General features: G+C 38.2%; 1 protein-coding gene across 1 annotated transcript in view; it reads left to right on the forward strand.

Moving 5' to 3' along the window:
* Positions 1-16331: 16331 nt before the first annotated feature.
* Positions 16332-21190, forward strand: part of Slc30a8 (solute carrier family 30 member 8) — a 37875-nt gene continuing 33016 nt past the window's right edge. Inside the window, exon 1 of the mRNA XM_029469978.1 lies at positions 16332-16402. Coding sequence (XP_029325838.1) covers positions 16332-16402 — 71 coding nt within the window. The remainder of the gene's footprint in view (positions 16403-21190) is intronic.

A 21190-nucleotide genomic window follows, 5' to 3' on the forward strand; every position in this document is an offset into this window, starting at 1 on the left:
TGTCATTAACTTATTTAGCTCCACATCACTGTTGAGTTCTGAGTGTTACAGAGGACTTCTTCACTAAAGCTTGATCTGACAGTTAAGTCAGAGAGTGTAGTGAGGTGACCTTTTGGAGACCATTCTCTTCCCCTGCATAGATATTTATCTCATAGAGGGCCTTAGTTGTCAGTCTGCTTCTTTGGTCTTTTCCTCTGCTTTAGTCAGTCATAACGGAGTTCATCATCCTTGTTACCAGACATGCACACAAATCACTGGGATACACACCCAAAAGAGAGGAACTTGTTGGCATAAGTCATTGTGCCAACTTTCCACTGAGCTTTGTGTAGACAAGCAGGGAGTTTGAGTGGACTCCTGGGGGAGTTTCTCTGGGCTCTGCTAGAGGGCAGACCTCAGGCTGTGCCTTGTCACTACCCCCACCTTCCCTTCGGCATTTGATGCTTGTCACTCAGACATTAGCCATGCTCTTTTGGGTCATAGTTTTAATACATGGCATCAGAATATGCCAACATTTAAACCCTCTCATTTATTCAGATGATACTGAGACTAAAGGTCTACTCCCCAATCAAATGAATGCATGTTTTAAAAATGTGACCTAGCTGAGTTAATGAAATGCATAAACTGACACCAAAATGAGACTAATGGGTGATATTTGCATAAATAGTCTATCAATATTAAAATAACACAGAAGAAACTTTAGATACAACATTAATTAGAAGCCTGAACTAATTTCATTATTAGCCATTGATACCCTTGGAACATGACCATACAGTTTAAAACATGGAAACAAAAGTCTGTGAGTTATATTCTATGTGAAGAACAATATAATAATTTCATGAAATAAGGCAATATTTTGTTTTAAAACCTGTACTTTAAAGAAGAAATTATATATTTTATTTTATCATTTTAACAGTTTTTTTTATGGATAATTCACCTATCACAAAGTTTACTTGTCTCAAGCATAAAATACAAAGATTGCTTTTTAATAAGATCATAAAATCATGTATTGTTACTAAATTACAGTTTTTGAACAGAATGTAACATTCATAATGTGCACCAGATATAACATAGTTGTTGATTTTAATTTTTTAATTTGTTGATAGGTCAGAAAGGACACTGATAATCATAGGAACAATTAATGAGGTTCTGAACAGAATTTCCATTGAATATTGCCCAGAATAGTTACATAGTTCTGTGAGAAAACTCTCCTCCTCTTCCTCCTCCTCCTCCTCCTCTTTCTTGTTTGTGTACATTTTCATCATGTACTTCAGAAGCAATGCACAGGCATGGATAACTTTAACTTGACAGCTTTCTTTTTGAGAGACAAGATATCACTACATAGCTCAGCCTAGTCTTGAACTTGTGATCCACTTGCCTTAGTATCCTGAGAGCAGGTGTTATGATTGTGTGTTACTATACTCAGCTTCTGATAAATGATCCCCTCCCCTCCCCTCCCCTCCCCTCTCTTTTCCTTGTCCTCTCCTCTCCTTTCTTCTCCTCGATTCCCCTTTCCTGCCTGCCTCTTTCAATCTCTCCCTTCTACACCACGTGTATGTTTGTAGTATTAAAAATTAAACCCAGTGTCCTTACATGTAGCCCTCACTAATTAAAAAAATATTTTTCAAGACAGGCTCACACTAAGTTACCCAGGTTGCCCTTGAAGGTATGTTACAGTCCAGGAGGGCATTGAGTTTGTAATCCTCTTATCTCAGGCTCCTGAGGAGTTGGGATTATAGACCTACATCACTTGTTCCAGATTTTGTGATAGGTAATTGATAGAAGATATCCAAGGCAGAAGCAAAGCTGTGGATGGATTTAGATCATAACAAAGGCTGACAGAGTCTGAGTCACACAAGAACTCCATTCCCAGTAATGCCTTCCCAGACACTGAAACTCCGAGAATATTTCAAAGGCTTTAAGGAACTGTCTGGAGTGCTCATCATCTCAAAAACATCATCTGTGTAAGGAAGTGGAATCTTTGGCTAGAGAATAATCAAGGCAAAGACACACTGTGCCAAGTGTTAATACAACTACTATCATTTATACTGCAAAATGATAGGCAAAACAAATTTAGATAAATTCTAGCATCAGAATTCTTCATAAGAGCAGATTTTTAAAAATATTTGTATTTCTATTTTTATTTTTCCTTGAGATTTTGTACATTTTTATTGGATATTTACCTTATTTACATTTCAAATGTTTTCCCTTTTCCAGGGCTCCCCTTTGGTAACCCCCTTCCATCCTCCCTCTACCTGCCTCTATGAGGGTGTTTCCCTACTCACCCACCCACTCCTGTCTTCCCGCCCTGGCATTACCCTACACTGGGGTATGGAATACCCTCAGACCCAAGGGCCTCTCCTCTTACTTATTTCCAAAAAGGCCATCCTTTGCAACATGGGTCCCTCTATGTGTACTCTTTGGTTGGTGGTCCAGTCCCCAGGAGCCTGTGGGGTCTGGCTAGTTGACACTGTTGCTCCCTCCATGGGGCTGCAGACCTCCTTAATTCCTTCAGTCCCTTCTCCAATTCGTCTATCGGAGACCCCGCCCTCAGTCCAATGGTTGGCTGTGAGCAGAACATCCACCTCTGTATTTGTCAGGTTCTGGCAGAGCCTCTCAGGAGATAGCTATATTAGGCACCGGTCCCCAAGCACTTCTCAGCAACCACAATAGCATCCGGGTTTGGTGTCTGCATTTGGGATGGATTCCCAGGTGGGATAGTCTTTGCATGGCCTTTTCTTCAGTGTCTGAAGAACACACCTCTTATTTGAAAAAAACCAACCAACAGGGCAGCAGATTACCAATAAATCTCTGTATGTATGAGTTCAAATTTTGCTATGATTCTAAGAGAAGGAAGAGAAATCCTTTATAAAAGGGATGAAGACATAGAAGAGAGTAAAGGAGAAACAAAAATAGTAACCATTTTAAATGCATCAGTAAAACAACTGAAGTTTCCTTTCCATACACCCGAAACAGTCCAGCAGACTGCAGACAAACACCTCTTTTGCTATTATCTCCAGTGTTCTGTACATTAGCCACATCCAAGAATTCCCTATGCACAGAGATTTCTTCTGTGAAAATGTTGAGGCCAATTTCTTTCCTCGCTCAGGGCAATTGCTTGCATGGAAACTTGGATGTAAAAACCAACTTTCTTCATTTGCTCTCTCTCTTTAAGAAAGTTGCTGGAAATCAGTCTGGTGGTTCCTCAGAAAATTGGTCATAGTAACCTGAGGACCCAGATATACCACTCCTGTGCATACACCCAAAAGATCCTCCAACATATATCAAGGACACATGCTCCACTATGTTCATAGCAGCCTTATTTATAATAGTCAGAAGCTGGAAAGAACCCAGATGTCCCTCAACAGAGGAATGGATACAGAAAATATGGTACATTTACACAATGGAGTACTACTCAGCTGTTAAAAACAATGACTTAATGAAATTCTGAGGTAAATGGATGAAACTAGAAAATATCATCCTGAGTAAGGTAACCCAGTCACAAAAGAACACACGTGGTATGTACTCACTGATAAGTAGATATTAGCCCAAAAGTTCTGAATACCCAAAATACAATTCACAGACCACTTGAAGCTCAAGAAGAAGAAAGACCCAAGTGTGGATGCTTTGGTCTTTCTTAGAAGGGGGAACAAAATACTCACCAGAGGAAATATAGAGACAAAGTGTGGAGCAGAGACTGAAGGAAAGGCCAACCAAAGACACATCACTCCCATACACAATCACCAAACACAGACGCTATTGTGGATGCCAACAAGTGCATGCTGACAGAAGCCTGATATAGCTGTCTCCTGAAGAGGCTCTACCAGTGCCTGACAAGTGGAGAAGCACATGCTCTCAACCAACCATTGGACTGAACATGAGGTCCCCAATGGAGGAGAGAAAGGACTGAAGAGCTGAAGGGGTTTGCAACCCCATAGGAAGAAAAACAATATCAACCAGACTTTCCAGAACTCCCAGGGAGTAAACCACCAACCAAAGAGTACACATGGAGGGACTCATGGATCCAGCCACATATGTAGCAGAGGATGGCCTTGTTGGGCATCAATGGGAGGAAAGGCCCTTGGTTTGGAGAAGGCTTGATGCCCCAATGAAGGGGAATGCCAGGATGGGGAGACAGGAGTGGGTGGGTGGGTAGAAGAGCACTCTCATAGAAGCAGAGGGAGGGGGAATGGGAAGGGTTTTTTTTTGGGGGGGGGGAATTGGGAAATGGGATAACATTTGAAATGTAAATAAAGAAAATATCCAATTAAAAAATGATTAAAAAAAAAAGTTGCTAGCCACATTCCTCAGAGCTCCTTGGCATCAAAGGGAGGGGAGGCTCTTGGTTTTGTGGAGACTTGATGCCTTAGCACAGACTGGAATGCTAGAGTAGTGAGGCTGGAGTGGGTGAGTGGGTGGGGCACCCTCTTAGAGGCAAAGGGGAAGGAGGATTGAATGGGGAGTGTGAGGAGGGAAGGCTGGGAAGGGAGACAACATTTGAAAGGTAAACAATAAAATTACCAATAAAAAAAGAGAAAGTTGTTAAAATACACACATAAAAAGGGCTTTGGATTTCTGTAGCCTATGAAATTTAGAGTTAAATCCGAATAAAACATGGACAGAACTTTTTATGGGTTTTGATTCCTTTAAAAATTTTCTACTCTTTCAAATAGATATATCATGAAGGTATAGACAACCTGCCTTTTCATGAGTCTTATGTGGGTCAGTAGAGGAATCAGGAGTCTGAGCTATCAATTTTTATCACTACTTCTGGACTATCAGATATATGCACTTTAAGACTTTTTGCAGCTCAAATAAAAAGAGTTACCAGATGTTGTTTTGAATGGAGATGTTCTTGGGAAATTTGTACTGTCAGCAGAGATGGCATAAATGGGAACACAGGCTCTCTATGAGCAATAATTCTCAAGGCTTTGGAGGTTGGTGGGGCTAGGGTTCTTGCAAATCAAAGTCTTCGTGCACTAGCGTTGGCCAGGTGCTTGTGTCCATTACTAATTTCAGCTGCAGTTTTGAGAGGGATAAAATGGAAAAATAAATATTTGTGCAAAGACTAGCAAAGCCAATTAGCTCTGCACCAGTGAGAACTAATGCAGAACTTCTCATGTTTTCTAATGAACTGGCTCTTTCTATATATATTTCAAAAGGCATGTTCACTGTACAATTTAAGTAGTGTATGAATAAGCATATTGTTTGAGTTTTATCAAAAGATATACGGCTATGAAATGTCTGAATTTTAAGAATAAAAATAATGAAGACAGTATATAGGTGTATATTAATTTATGTGGTCAATTTCAGGGTTTTGTTGTTGTCATTGTTTGTTGTTCTTTCTAAAACACAGGATAATAAATTACAGTGTCTTTTTCTTAACTGTCTTTCTTTCTCAAGGAAACATATAGGCAGGAGACACACAGGCGAGAGCTGCCAGTTAGCAATATCATTTCAGGCTTGATATCCCTGACACCTCCACATGTCATTAAGTTTTAAAGTTAGAAAAGTCTAACTTAATGTAGGTTTTTCTCAATGTTGCTTGATTTCAAACTATCTGATGATCTGTTTCAGATTTAGTAGCACAGGATTGCCTATATAATAATAGACCAGTTATACATTTGAAGTATTTGAATATCCTTTATATATTGAACAATCACTTAGAATGTTATATGTGAAATGATCCATAAATGTATCCATGTAAATTGACATACTTAATTTATATAATTACACTGATGTAATATCTATACTACATGTAAGGACACAACTTTGGGAAGATTATGAAAATCCAGTTAGTAGTACTTAGGTTTTTGTGAGTTAAAAGGCTTTAGACTAAATCATTTTCATGGTGTCTTTCTAATATTTCATGTTATTTAGTTCTAAAAAATAATTTCTTCCCTGACATAAGAAAACTATTTACTAAAAGTTAGGTTACCACAGTGGGGAAACAATCATGTCTGCCTAGCAAGACCTTATATTGTCATAGAGTAGATAAGTAGGGAACCCATGCTTGCCTATTATGCATAAGTTCTCTGTTTAGTCTTCAGTTCATTAAAAAAAAAAAAAGGCCAGCAGACACAGTCCTTGGGTTTCTATTGATCACACCGAAGTCCACCACCACACTCATCTTCATTGGCTCAGCCTGTCGACACTCTAATTATTATGTGTGCCACATTTATTTCTGGAACTTAGTAGACTGGAGTCTCTTGTGGAAGTTCTTAAGGGAGAGCAGTAGCCAACTCGCGCTTCTAATTAGTCTTTTCACAAAAAGCCTTAGCTAAATCACTTTCTGTTTGGTAGCATTCCTGTTTCCTCTTCTTCTAGACTGAATAATAAGTTGCTAATTGTAAACATCACACTGAGGAAGAAAAACTAGCCCCCAAGTAAGTGAGCTACTCAACACAGAGAATCAGGCTAATTTTGCCTTAAGAATGTTAGCAGAGAAAGTATGTCTCAAGAACTGTCAACACTCCCACAATTAGACTCAGCTAAAAAGATTCACCTTCTTGTGACATTTTCTAAAAGATAGGAAAATATTTGCATGCATGTGACAATGTGAATGTTTCATTGTAGGTCATGTCATTCTGAAGAATGGTGTTGTGTTAAGTTTCAATGTCTGTCATCCCAGGTGGCAAGATTTCCCTTAAGCCATGCGGAACTGTAACTGTAAGATAATGTATGATGTTTGATATCATTTTTGATTGATAGAGTTGGATTAAATAGCTTGAGGGGTTAAAATAGGAGCTCATAATAGCTAACATTGACATTGGATGTATCTAGTCCAGTGATATTTACTTGCTGGGGCTGGAACTCTTTGCTGTTATTTTGTGAATGAGTATTATAGACTTTATAGATAAAATGCTGGCTTTAGACTGACAGGTCCCTGATTGCTATGTGATATTACTACTGGATGCATTGCTTTTCAAGGGCAATTCTCTCTTAAAAACTCCCAGGAGAAGGTATGTTTGTGTCTAAACTGTTCAATCTCAGTGTGAATTTAGAGCTGAATCGTTAGCTGTATGTATTTTCCTTAGGAGTTGGGAGGACGAGAAAGATATGAAGACAGAGTGGCTGCTCTGGGGTTGAGCAGTGAGCTGAGTTTTCCCCTAAGGCTTGTCCTTCATTTTATTTTATTTTTTAACCTTTTCCTCAGTGACAAACAACTTTTGTGGACATTAGCTTGTGCCATTTGTTAGTAAAGAAGGCCTAAAGTGGGAATGAGTTTGCCCTTGCTCACTCATGGGGAGTTATGGAGCAGTGAAAGATTGTCTAACCTTTCTTGTCTGGGAGTGGAGACTCCAAGGTATTTGGGAAAACAAGCACCTTACTTAGATATCATTGTTAACAGTCACCAGTTAGTACCTTTGAAATCTGCCAAGCCTACTTTTAAAAGACATGTGTGTTCCCACAGATGTATTAATAATTCTTTGAAGATATTCAGGGTGTTCGTTAAAGGCTGACTTATTCCCCCAATGCATTAAGCTTTGATTTCAAAGAGATATTTTCTTTTTAATTTTGAACATAATTTGCTGGATCTATGTGTTACTTTTTAAAAAGTTAAATTTATTTAACAATAAATGACTTATTAATATATAATGTGAATATTTAACACAGCAAATAATTAAAGTACATTTTGCATAGTGTAAAGGAGGAAGGGGATTATCTTTATTGAAGAAAGTCTTAGGAGGCCATCACCATTTCCTTCCCTCTGGTAGGAAATTGGAATGACAGCTGGGTGTGGCGGCACATGCCTTACATCCTAGCACTCCGGAAGCAGAGACAGGCAAATCTGTGTAAGTTCAAGGCCAGGCTTCTTTACAGAGAATCCCTGTCTCCGAAAACAAAAAGCAAAGTGACAATTATGAAACATGTTTATTGCCTTGGAAATATGCATTAAGATAGATGGATGCAACAGACTTGCATTTCAGATATGGTAGTCTGAAGAAGAACTATTCTCAGCAGTTTAATACACCACTATTTGGAAACTAGACTATCACATCTGCTCAGCAAAGAGTATGAACCAGTAGCTAATGACCACATGGCCTTTAAGAATGTTCTAAAAGTTTTAATCTATACACTTAACCATTGTATGGACAGTGAACTCTGTGTTCAAACTAGAACTGATCAGTATAGCCACTTTAGTTGGGAACCTATTCTTATTTAAAAGTTTTGAGGAAATAAATATATTTTATAAAGTGGATTAAAAAAAAACTCACCTTATTAGTTCGGCAGCATCTTTAATTACAATGCTTTAAAGATGAGATAAAAGATTAGCATTCATTGGGACATTAGAGTCACTGTAGGATTTATTTCTCTTCCTTTCCCTTTAATGGAAGTTCAAGGGAACTCTGTAAAGATGTTTTGGAAATCATCTTTGGTCCAGAAAATGGATTTTAGGCTAATTCCCATTCTAAATAAACAACTCTTCAATTGTTTTGTTTTGTTTTCAAGACAGGGTTTCTCTGTGTAGCCTTGGCTGTCCTGGAACTAACTCTGTAGACCAGGCTGGCCTTGAACTCAGAAATCCGCCTGTCTCTGCATCCCGAGTGCTGGGATTAAAGGACGTGCCACCACTGATCTTTATTGCATAAGTATCATTTTAAATAAGAAAGCATGTCACTGTACCTTAGATGTTATTTTGTAACAACATAGTACAACCTCTTGACAATTATCCAATTAATAAATATTTTGTGGGTCTCCCAACAACTGGAGGGGGGGCTTACCACAACCCTCTTGTTTATCTTTGGATCATATTCCCTTAACTGAGCTGCCTTGTCTGGCTTCAGTGAGAGAAGATGAGGCTATTCCTGCAGTGACTTGAGGTGGCAGGGTGGGTTGGTACCCATGTGGGACCTCTCCCTTCTCAGAGGAGAAGGGGAGAGAGGAATAGGGAAGAGGCTTCGTAAGGAAAGACTGGGAGGAGGGGGGCTGAAATTGTAATGTATAAACAAGTAAATTAATAGAAATAAAATTAAAATAAATTTACTGTATCCTAACCACAAAGAACACAATATTATATTTTCATTAAAACTATCAATGTTAAAAAAAATTGGACTAAAGATGTGGCTCAGTGGTCCCTGGGCTGGGTCTCAGCACCACAAAACAAAATGGAATAAAAAAGCCCTAATATGATAATTATAAACATTTCAAGCCCAGCAGGCTTGCACACACCTGCATCCTTTGCACCTAGAATTTGAGCCAGAAAATTATGAGCTTAAGGCAAGACTGAGCTGAAACCCTGTTGCAAGGAAATGAAATAAAACCCATGAGACAGGCAAGGCTGACTCCATGACTGGCTCTAAATTGGTAGTTCAGGTCTAAATCTCTGTTTCTAAGAACTGGGCAGGTTCAGCTACCAAACAAACAACCAACCAACAACAACAATAACCAACCAACCAAACAACCAAACAACCAACCAACCAACCAAACAACCAACCAACCAACCAATCAAACAAACAAAAACCCAGGCTTCAGGCAGCTAGTCAGAAACTGCCCTGCCATCAGAAGCTGACCCCCACCTGGCCTGAGGCAAGGGCAATGGGTCAGCAACAGTTTTCAGACTTCGTTAGCAACAGTTTCCACACTTCTCCAGCAACAGTTTCCACCCTGACTCCACTGCAGTAATGATTCTGGAATGTCCCTAAGATAGAGCCAACAGAGTCAGATAAAGGTCACTTGCTCAGTAATTACCCTAATGTGCTTTAAATCAGGCCTGCAAGATCACTTGGTTCTCCTCCATCTTGGTAATGGGAGACCCCAGCATGCTGGACTTCTACAGAATAAAACGCTCTTTCCTTTTGCATACAGTTTAAGTCCAGGGCATTATTCTTCAATGGATCATGAACCCTTACACCCAGAATGTTAAGATTTAAAACTTTGAATAGCTTGTAGTAGAAACTTTGCTTTTCTTTATGTTTAAGTGAAACTCTCACTGTGGGAGTGAAGTAATGTTTTGTAACAAATCAGAGAATAATATTCTTTGCTATAGATTCTCGATGCCTGAGAGGAATATTATCTTAGCTGCATAAGCCTTTACAAAATCTCTTGTTTAATACACTATTTCTAATAATGCTTTGTGTCTTCTTGTTCTAATTAAATTTTTTTTCTAGAGTTAGCTTCCTAAAAAGAAATAGAATCTCCTGTTATCTGGCCATTGACTGGTATCTTAGTGATTGATAGAGCTTAGTGTTGGAGAGGCTATTATGAAGCCTCACTTCTCTCCCTGAGATGCAAATTCAAAGATTCCATCCTCTGAGAATAGGGGTGAGATTTGCCTCAGTTGGATTAGCAGCACTTGAAACTGTAAGTTCACTGGAAGCAAATTCACCAATATCTGAAGAGAAGAATTAGTTGTAAAGCCTTGTAGTTCTGTTGACTATTGGAAAAGACAATGACATCTTTCCACGCATTTGGGAGTTCAGGTTTTGAGCAGAGGCCTTTGTTGGAGAACTTCTGAGTCCTCCTTTGTTTATCTCTAGAGAGGTGAACCTGGCAGTGAAAGCCACATATATCTAGGCTTCAGAATTCATAGGAGAAGGATGTAGGGTTGAAGGGGTAGGATTGGGTAGGTGTGACTCTGTGAAAATTCTCCTTGAAGCATATCTAAAAGAAATTCAGGGATGATGCAGAGATCGAAGGAAAGGCCAACTAATGACCTGCCCAACTCGAAACCCATCTCATGGGCAAAAACGAATCCCTGACATTATTAGTGATGCTCTGTTATACTTGCCTCCTCTGAGAGGTTCTACCCAGCAGCAAATGGAAACAGAAGCAGATACCCATAGCCAAACATTAATGGGGATATTAATGGAAGAGTTACCAGTAGATGGTAACTCCACAGGCAGATCAACAAAGTCAGCAAACCTGGACCCCTGGGAGCTTTCAGAATCTGAGCCACCAACTGAAGAACATACACAGGTTGGAACAAGACAGAATGAGGCTCACTCATCATGGCTGCCCTGTCTGGCCTCAGTGGGAGAAGATGCAACATCTCACAGAAACTTGATGTGCTAGGGTTGGGGGAGACCCAGAGGGGAGTGTCCTACTCTCTCAGAATGGAAGGGGGCATGGGAGGGAGGGACTCCAGTCAGTGAGGGAGGAAACAGGACAGGGATCAGTGTTTTGGATATAAATTAATTAATTAAAAGGATAAAAAGAAAAAGAAAAAAGAGAAAAGGTACAGTACTCATGGAATTCTAGTACTACATTCCAGGCATGTATTTTAAAAAGTTGTATTTCTATGGTTTTTAACTTAAGGAACTTGGAGCTTTAGGTTTGAGTAACTGTTTTGTGAACTTATAATCAAGAAGCAGGTATAACAGAGGGTATATTTGCCTGTATTTTGTATTCTAATATCCCCAAACTACAGCATTGGTCTTTGCAACTCCCCCTTACTTGCATATATAAAATAAAGGATAAAGATATAAGTACTCATGGGATTAGAAAGGCTCAAAATAATTGCTTTGAAATTTGTAAGAGAAAAACAACCATATCTAACCTAGAAGGTAATTTTAAGGGTTAATTAGTTCAAATTTGCAGAATGCTTAGTTCAGCAATTGTCCAACATGGAATAATCAATAAAATACGTTCCATGTAAAAATGTCAATCACATAGACCCCAATATTTCCTAACACATTCTAGTTTATTTTTCTATTATTTATTTGGATCTATGAGACTTAGTAAAGAGTTTCTTTTATTGTTTCACTATCAATATTTTATCAGGTCTTCTTTTCTCAATAAATACAAATTGAATCTTTTGCTGACATGATTTGAATGCTCAACATCTTTAAAAATGAAAATGGTTAAAGGATAAAGTTATATGGCTCTATCAAAAAGAAAATAAAGTTGAATGGTATTCAGTCCATTTGTTAATAATATATCAAGTATTAGAAATGATTGATGTTTTATATACGTTTACTTTAGATTAAAATAAAAGTTTAATGATGCTGGCTATAAGACAATTAAAATCTCAGTGTTTTTATTTAATGTTTCCAGTGAGGACTTTTGAGTAACTCATATGGTGGAAACAACCACAAAGCTTCCTTGCTATGGGAATGCTATTCAACTTGGAAATAAGACTATTCTTGCCTATGTGGAAACACAGCAGCCTGGGCGCTTCAGAAGGTGACTACAGTACGTGGCTGTGAATTTATCCTCTGTTGCTGAAGAGAACATTGTAATGGAGGATCTATATGGAATGACATTTTACTGGGAAAGAGACAGTATGAGACAGACATGGGTGTCTAAATTGAAACAGTTGAGTTCAGAGTCTTTGAAAAATGTAAACTTGTGATGATTTCAAGTCCCTAGGTTCTTTCCAGTGGCCATGACTTTCTTCATGGACACTTTCATTCATTGGTAATTCTCAGCCTTTTGCTAAGACTGGGACATTGTACTGGAATGTGACTGAGTACACAGTAGTGTGGTTATATGTGAGAGCATGATGTACGATGCTGGAGATTATACTGAGAACATTTGCTGATTGTAACCTATATTAGATAATTTTCTCTTTATTACTTTGGAAAACTATATGGTAAAGTTTATTAATGTTTCTGTTTTATAGACAAAGAAAGAGAAGAAGAAAAGAAAAAAAAATCACCCAGTTTGTTCAAGGCTCCATCTAAGGAAGTGCTGAAACCAAAGCTTTAACTGAACTGCTCTAGTTTATAAGATCATATAATAAATTAATTCATCCCTCTTCTTGACCACTAAGTGGCAAAGAAGTGAAAATAATGTAAACCTAAAGGTAAGATCTAAGGACAAGCTTGTTCTTGTACCTTATTTTAGGGGACAGTTACATACAAACAACAGCATCAACAAATATTTTTGAAATATTAATTTATTTGAGGAAATGTGAATTGTAAGAACTTGGTCTTTTTGTGTCTTGGTAAAGTCCTGGTAGTGCTTCATAGAAAAAAATATTTTCTGTAAATGAAATATAAAACAATGTGTAAGATGTTGGTCTTGGGGCCAGTGTAATGGTTTAGCACATAAAGCTGTGTGCTACCAAGACTGACAATCTGAATTTGATCCCTGGGACCCAGATAATGGAGGGGAAAGGTTAATTCCAATGGTTGTTTTCTGACTTCTGTGTATGGGTTACAACACACACACCACTCTACCCCAGAAAATAAAACATTAAAAAACCTTGTATGAATGATTTTTGTACAAGGATTAGCTACTGCTTATAAAATCCTATTAAGAAATTGATGCTGGAATCAGCCAAAGCCAGGAAGTTGAAGCTGTTATGTCAGTGGTAGTCTGTGGCTGACAGAATATTTATTCTCAGAGGTAACTGCTATAAATTGCATTTTGCTCCTTCAGCTGCTGTAAGCTTATGATGGAGAGTGGGCAGAGAGGACAACCTGTAATTCAAGATGATTGGGAAGCTGGTTGCCTAGGAAACTGAGATGAACAGCAGAATGTCCACCAAAACCAACTGTCAACAAGAGGGCATTTCTGATCTGAGTTGCTTTTTTAATTTATACCTTATGGCTCCTGTAGTGTCTAATTAAAGCTACTTACCCTTGATAGACAGTTCATGCCAAAGTGACCCACATTAGCCAAGAGAGGCTACAAAACTTTTCATAAGCATTCTGCTGACTAAATTTTTTTGGGAGGAAGATAATAGTACAATGAAAATGAATTTACAAAGGAGTGTTGAATATCTAAATATTTTAAATATTTAAAATAAGACATTTAAAAGCTTTTAATATTCTTTCTGTGTATATATACATAGTGTATATGCATGTATGTGTGCAGACATGTGCACATATGCTCACCCATGCAGAGACTGGCAGGAGACATAATGTGTTTTCTTTTATCTCCCTCGACTGTAGTCACTGAATCTTATGCTCACATTGAAGGTAGGTTAGTTGAACAGAGAGCTCCCATGATTCACCTGTCTCTGCCCTCCAATGCTAGGGTGTCTGGAGTATAACCATGCCTAGCTTTGACTTCAGTCTCTTGGCCAATGAGTCATCTCAGCCTCATATAAAGTCATCTCTTAGTCATAACTTATCTGCACCTAAATTTATAGTCACAAAACCTATTTCTGTTTCTAACATGGGAGTTTTATTTGCTATAGTCTCTGCTCTTATGCTCTTCACATGAGATACTTTGGTGTATGATAATTATCTTCAAGAATAACACTTAGAAATTCATAAATATTTGATGAAAATGGTATAAATATAGACATTAAATTTTTAATTTTAAATGTAGTATCTATGTCCATACATATTTTATAGCTCTGCATATTTAATCAGATCCCAACACATGAAATTTCAGTACAGAGCCTATGACCAGGGAAATTTCACTTAGGTAAATTTATAATTAAATAGAATGAATCCATATTTTCTTATCCTTTTTTTGTTTTGATTGTCCTTTCCATTTTCTCATCTCTGCTTCACGGTGTCCTATGCTAACAATATCCACTATCCACTGCCTCTTTCTTACCCATAGGCAACCCACATTACAAGGTAGTATATGAACTCTGTGCTCTAGATTCACAATTCTGCCTGTATGGCCATGTCTAGACTAATGACAAAGCTTGCGGTGCAGTCTCAAGCCTGCAGGCTGCTCTCTTCTGTTGCTGCATCTTTCCATGGCCTGCATCCCCTTTCTGTACGTTAGTGTCCTCCGTCCCTTCTCCCTTCTCATCCTTACTGCGTTTCAGCTTCATTTGTAGTTGCTTCCTTGTTTTCCATCATTTCTCCTTCTAGATTCGATTTCTCCAGTCTGTGCTAGCAACTGTTCACAAATGATCCATGCAACAGACTACGGTTCCGTGTCACACAGATGGATTAGGAGTTGTTTTCTGCTTTTGTCTAATTTGTCTCTATAGAGTAACTTGATATTTTACTCAGGTAACTTAGGATACGTGAGAAGGAAATGCTTTGATTTTTATTCTGCTGACATTAGCTTCCGAGATCCATGGCTTCTTCAACAAGGACAGATTGCCTCCCTAGAGCTATTTCATTGACTTCTTCACTGACACAGTAAAGTTAATAGTCAGACAATACTGTTCTATGCAGACCCCTTAGCATTTATATTACAAAGGAGAGTATTTGAAGTCTTGTGGTGTGCTGGATGTATGGCTCCCCACTGATGTGATAAAAGACCTCAGACAAAGGTTGCTTCTTTCTCTCAGCCCACCCCAGTGCCATTGACACCCCATCCACCTTATACAGGGTAACATTGATCCTATGAGGCATGGAGAGTGACCTCTGCTTGACAAAATGGCATACTCCAGTGCCACCAGGCTGAGGGGGTTATTCTGGAGGTAAACCTCTCTGAATTTTCTCCAGAGGAAATGCAGAGGAAGATGGCAGTACAGGTTCCGTGATGGTGGGCTCATCCTTACCTGCTCGGCCTCACAATCTCCTCCACCTTTATAGATCTTTGGTTTATATTCAAATGACTATTGTTTGTCCAGGTTCCTTTTATCTGTGGAAAGGAAGGTAGTTCCTTTGCGATGAAGTGATATGTCAATCCTTGGAATTTTGTGACTTGAAATTCTTTTGTGAGCAACCAAGAAGACTCCATTCCTGATTAACTGGGATTGATATTCTTGATGGTGTTACCTGGGCTAGGTCAGCCACATTCTGCTGAAGGCCGTCCAGCCAAGGTAGATGCAGTTCACTCAGAGGGTTGTTATTTACCTAGCAAAGAGTTTGCCAAGGGCTTTAAAAGATGTCATATCTAGAATATGCTTAGATCATAGATTTCAGTGAGTGATAACCTTTGTTCCCCACTTAAGGAATGAAATCCCCAAATGGTCCTAGAAGAGGGGTCGTTAAACTCCTCACAGCTGCTTAGAGGTCATCTCTGAACTATATCCCAGGAGAAATGTTTGTAGAAACAAAACGGTACAGGAAAACCAAATGAGGCTAGTGTAGAGGAAGACAGAGGGTGGCTATTTGCAGCTCACTCAGGTGTGCTCTGAAGGTAAATGTCCTACATCAGCATTATCAGAGCAACTCCACTCCCTAGAAAGCACAGAGAGGTCACACATATGCTCATGTGCACACACACACACACACACACACACACACACACACACACTTATTACGATTGTACCTTTGAGTCTCCCAGAAAAGCAGTTTCTGTGGGTAATAGAATGAGTCTAGGTGATTTTCCAAGGAGACTGTTAATTTCCACAGATCTACCCACAACACTGATGTAGGAGGCCCCATTAACCCAAGTTATGGAAGAATTTTTCTAATTTCTTAGGAAGTTGTGTGGATATAATAATATCAGTGCTTCTTTACTTCCAAAACTGGACAGCTCATCAAACATCAGAAACAACAGTATCAGCTCCTGTCCCAACTACCATGGAGTTTCTTGAGAGAACTTATCTTGTGAATGATCAAGCCACCAAGATGTACGCCTTCACTCTAGACAGGTAAGAAGGTACTTATATCTGCATTGGCATTTTCTGTGGCTTCAGTACTCAGGAAGATAGCAAATATTAGTACTTTAGAATGATACAGGTCTGCTTTGAAAATTAGAATTATTTTGAGCATCTCAAAAGAGGTTGACTGCTTTGTGTGACTCATCCTGAGACATACAGAAGACTGCATAGTTGTTCTGATTCATTAGACGTTATAAGTCACAAAAGAAACATTCATTAAAGTAATTTTTCTCCTATGGTTTTTCACTAAAGAAAACAGATAAGAACAATCTAACTGTTTACTGTTGTGTTTTTTCAATTTTCTCATTTTTAAGTTAGAGACTAAAATGTCAAAATTACATTTAGGAAAAATAACACTTTCCAATGATGGCTCAAAACCAGAGTTATATCCATCTCAAGATGAATGGATTACTTTCTATCAGTAAGTGTGCCTACAATAAATGTAGCTGAACTCAATGTTTTCCATGGTTTCAGATTTTTCTTAATGCTTTCACAGTGTCATGTGTAATACAAGTCTTTGATTTTCATTCTTAAACAGTTATTGACTGACCACACCTATCTTATGTCCTCTATATATATTGGAAAAGAAAATATTTCTAGTTCTAGATATCTGTTCATTTAAATTAAGAGACTAATATAAATTGCATATAAAAAGAAGTGACTACGGGATAGATACAGAATAATGCTTGAGACATTTAATGATTATTTTAAAGGAAGACATTAAGAGAAACTAATGTTTCCCTGGGTGTGAGTACAAGTGCAAAATTTCCAGAAATAATAGAATAAGGACTGAAGAAAACAAAATAGGATCATAACAGAGTTAAGGGAAATCTATATAGAAAGTAAGGAAATGGGAGGTAGCGATGTAGCTGAGTGGAAGAGTATGTAGCTAGGGAATTGGTGTATGTGAGAAGATCACTCCTAGTGCGAGTGAAGTCGGTAAATGAAAACATAAGATGAATTCATGCAGAGGAAATTTTAAGAGAATTTGTACTTATTAATAATGTGTGCAATATTTTCATTTATTTTATAGAACCAAATTCATAATCTAAAAACAATGATGTTGTATTTGATCACATCAAATATAGTAAAGAGGACTTTCTCTAAAAAGTATATATTTTTTAAACAAATGAATAATAAACACGAAGGACATCTATAATCACACATTGAAAGAATTATTTTCTTAGAAAATTTGAAGTGTCAGTTATTGACCTCATAAATACTGAAATAAATAAATAAATACAAAAAACAAAGCCTTATATGAAGTCTGGACAACATGCTGTTAGCCCTAGAAGTACTGTCATATTATTGAAATAACAATAATTCCCGTTAAAATAGATTTTTAGAATTCTGATGAACAGCCACCAGTTTATCAAAATGGTCTTGTTCGTCTCGTAGGGTGACTAAGGTATGAGTCTCAAGACATGGTGCATAGGAGAGCCATGAAAACATTCAGTGTTTTCTTTTCAAACACAAAAGTGAAATCTTGAACAGATTTTAAAAATCCTGATCTTTCCATTTGCCACAGAAGAAAATGTATGCCAAAGAGAGCACCCAAACTTGCAAGGCGAGACGGCTGAGTTGAAAGTTGAGAGGATCTGTGCCCCTAGTGGGTTTGTGTAGTAGCTTCCCCTCGCCTTCATCCACACACGTGTGATCTCAAAACCTAATCTAATTGCTCCTGAGAAAATCTGTATCTTGCAGGTCTCTTATCCTTCCCCATCTCTTCCAGTCTCCTTACTTGTATATTTTCTTTCATTTCAGCGCTTTACCTCTTAATAATAATTTTCTTCTCCTGGGTTGCTTCCTTTGACCCATCACTAGCTTCTTGTTTAAATTGTTATGCATTGTAAAGACACTTACTCTTGAAGGCAACCTTGTCATCTAATTCCACCGAGGGATTGTTTCCTATAGCTGAGGCTTTACAATGAACTACTCCCACAGTGGATGGCTTACAGCACATAATTCTATGAGGAAAATCCGAGGCATATGGCCTTTGTTCTGGTTTGCTTAGGAAGTTGTTTTTTTTTTTTTTTTTTTTTTTTTTTTTTTTTTTGAATTTGAAGGTTCAAAATGCCTGGATTCACACTTACATGCCTGGGGTCTTTTCCTGACTTTGGCTAGAGTCTTTGTTTGCCCTCTCTACATTTGCACCAGCCTGAGAGTTTTGACATGATAATTCAGGACCTAAAAAAACAAGACTGGAAGCTTATAACCATCACATAGCTAAAGCCCACAGCAGGATCACTGTTACTATTTTAGCAAGTAATAACAAGCCTCAAGGTCTGGATTTTAACATGACAGATATTACTGGGTGTCACCTTTGTATACATTTCACCATGGGACAAAAGGAAGCCTTGTTAGTGCCATTGTCACTAGGGAATACCCTCTCCTTCCTCTGCAATTCTTACTTCAGAATTGTTCCATTGTTAAAGAAGGGCTGTGGAAACAAGAATAGGGATAGAGGGTAGAGATAAGCTGCTAGAATCTTTTCAACAATCTATCTCTGTCTCTCTGTTACTATATCACTGTCTCTCTGCCTCTCTGTCTCTATCTCTTTGTCTGTGTCTCTGTGTCTGTCTGTCTGTCTCTCTCTCTCGATGTGCGTGCATGTGAAAGACAATCCTCAAGTGCTTCCCACCGTTTTCACCAGCCTGGATCTTGTTAAGTAGGTGAGGCTGGCTGGTCAGTTAGTCTAAGAGGTCCATTTGTCTATGCTTATCCAGTGCTGGGATTACAAGCACACACCACACATCTGGGTTTTTAAATATAGTTTCCAAGGATCCAATACAGGCCCTTCTCTTTTCCAGGCACCCTGGCAAAGTTTATGTTTTTTTATTGTCTCTGGAGTTGTCCTAAGGGCACATGAAGAAATGAAAAACAACATGTTCTCAAAAGCCAGTGAGTCTCAGTAAGAAGTGAGAAGATGGAGAGACTGGGTATTTCCAAGCAGAGCTGCTGCTGAAAACAGTAGAGTTCTTGTTTTTCTGTTGAGAAAGGAAGAGTAAGCTTGAGGCTTTGTGACAGAAATAAACACGAGAGTGAAAGAGCAGCAACAGCCCAAGATTAAAACCACACACACACACACACACACACCACACGTAAAAATCCCTCTGGGGTTGCGGCTAACCACAGACTGGCATCAACAGCAATCCTGGAGAGAGGATTCCTTGTGTTCCCCACTCATGGAATTCACATGCTGACACCTGAAGACGCAGTGTGGACTTATTAACAACAATGCAAATCCTAAGGGTGTAACCAAGTTTAAATGTGGTTACAGGAATATCTTTTACATATGATAAGCCAGAGAATCCATTTTCTCTCTCTTTATGTGCACAGTGATAAAAGCCATGTGAGGATATCAAAGGGCTGCCATCAGTGAGCCAGTAAGAATTTGCATAAATTTATTAGCACACTGGCCAGGAAGTTCTAAACTCCAGACCTGTGCAAAGATACATTTCTGTTAAGTCATCCGTGCTATGATGCTTTCTTGCAGTTCAAGCAGCCTAACAGAAGCCCTAAATCTGATTGAACCATGTAAACTGTGGAGTAATTTTTATCTTAGAGCATTGTTGAAAACAGTCAAGCAATTGGAAGGCAACTAGACAGCCCACACTCTGAGTGAGTTATTAGTAGAGGCAGAATATCCAGCATAGGCTTGAGAGTGCAGCCATGGAAAGAGACAAAGCATGTGCAACTAAAATGACCACCATCCGTTGAGGGTACAGAGAGGTAAAGACACCCAGAGATGAGCCCTCTCAAGGAGCATGGGGCACTCACAGGCGTAGAAAACCAGGGGAATGCACTCCACTGAACTGGGTAATCCAAGTTCCCAAATAAGAAATGAAAAGAAAGAAAATCACAAAGAATCACTATCTAGTAACAGGACAATACAGAAAGATATTCATTTTCCTCAAAATCAAAAGACAAAGAAACAGAAAAAATACATAAATAGTAAAAAAAAAAAATCCAGTCATAGGACAGCTTTAAAAATGTCTAAATGTTGGACTTACAGTTTAAATGTTTTGATAGCAGCTACTATAATTTATCAAGAGAACAAAAATGTAATTATGTTTAAAACACTAATGAAAGACTTGATGACTATCTCAAAATAGTGAATACCAACAAGGAAATAGAGACCATAAGATCAAATTTTAAATTCTAAGATAGAAAGGCATAATAAGTAAAATTAAAAAAAAAAAAAGAAAGAAAAAGAAAAAACCCGCCTGAAGGGCCTGATAACAGACCTCTGCTACTGAAATCAGCAAACAGAACAAAACTTCAGTGGTCTTCAAAATAAAGAAATAGTTATCATTAATAAAATAATAAAGTAATAATTAAAATAATTAAATAACTCAAACTAAAATTAATCAATACAATATTTGTATAATTACATAAACATATGTGTATGATTATAAAATAATAATAATAATTTAAAAGTTAAAGAAAATGAGCAGAGCATTAGAGAATTGTGACACATGATAAATTCTTTTTTTCCATTTTTTTATTAGATATTTAGCTCATTTACATTTCCAATGCTATACCAAAAGTCCCCCATACCCACCCCCCTCCCCCACTCCCCTACCCACCCACACCCACTTTTTGGCCCTGGCATTCCCCTGTACTGGGGCATATAAAGTTTGCAAGTCCTATGGGCCTCTCTTTCAAGTGATGGCCTATTAGGCCATCTTTTGATACATATGCAGCTAGAGACAAGAGCTCCGGGGTACTTGTTAGTTCATATTGTTGTTCCACCTATAGGGTTGCAGATCCCTTTAG

This window comes from Mus caroli, chromosome 15 (genome assembly GCF_900094665.2).
Source record: "Mus caroli chromosome 15, CAROLI_EIJ_v1.1, whole genome shotgun sequence".
NCBI classification, from domain to species: Eukaryota; Metazoa; Chordata; class Mammalia; order Rodentia; family Muridae; genus Mus; species Mus caroli.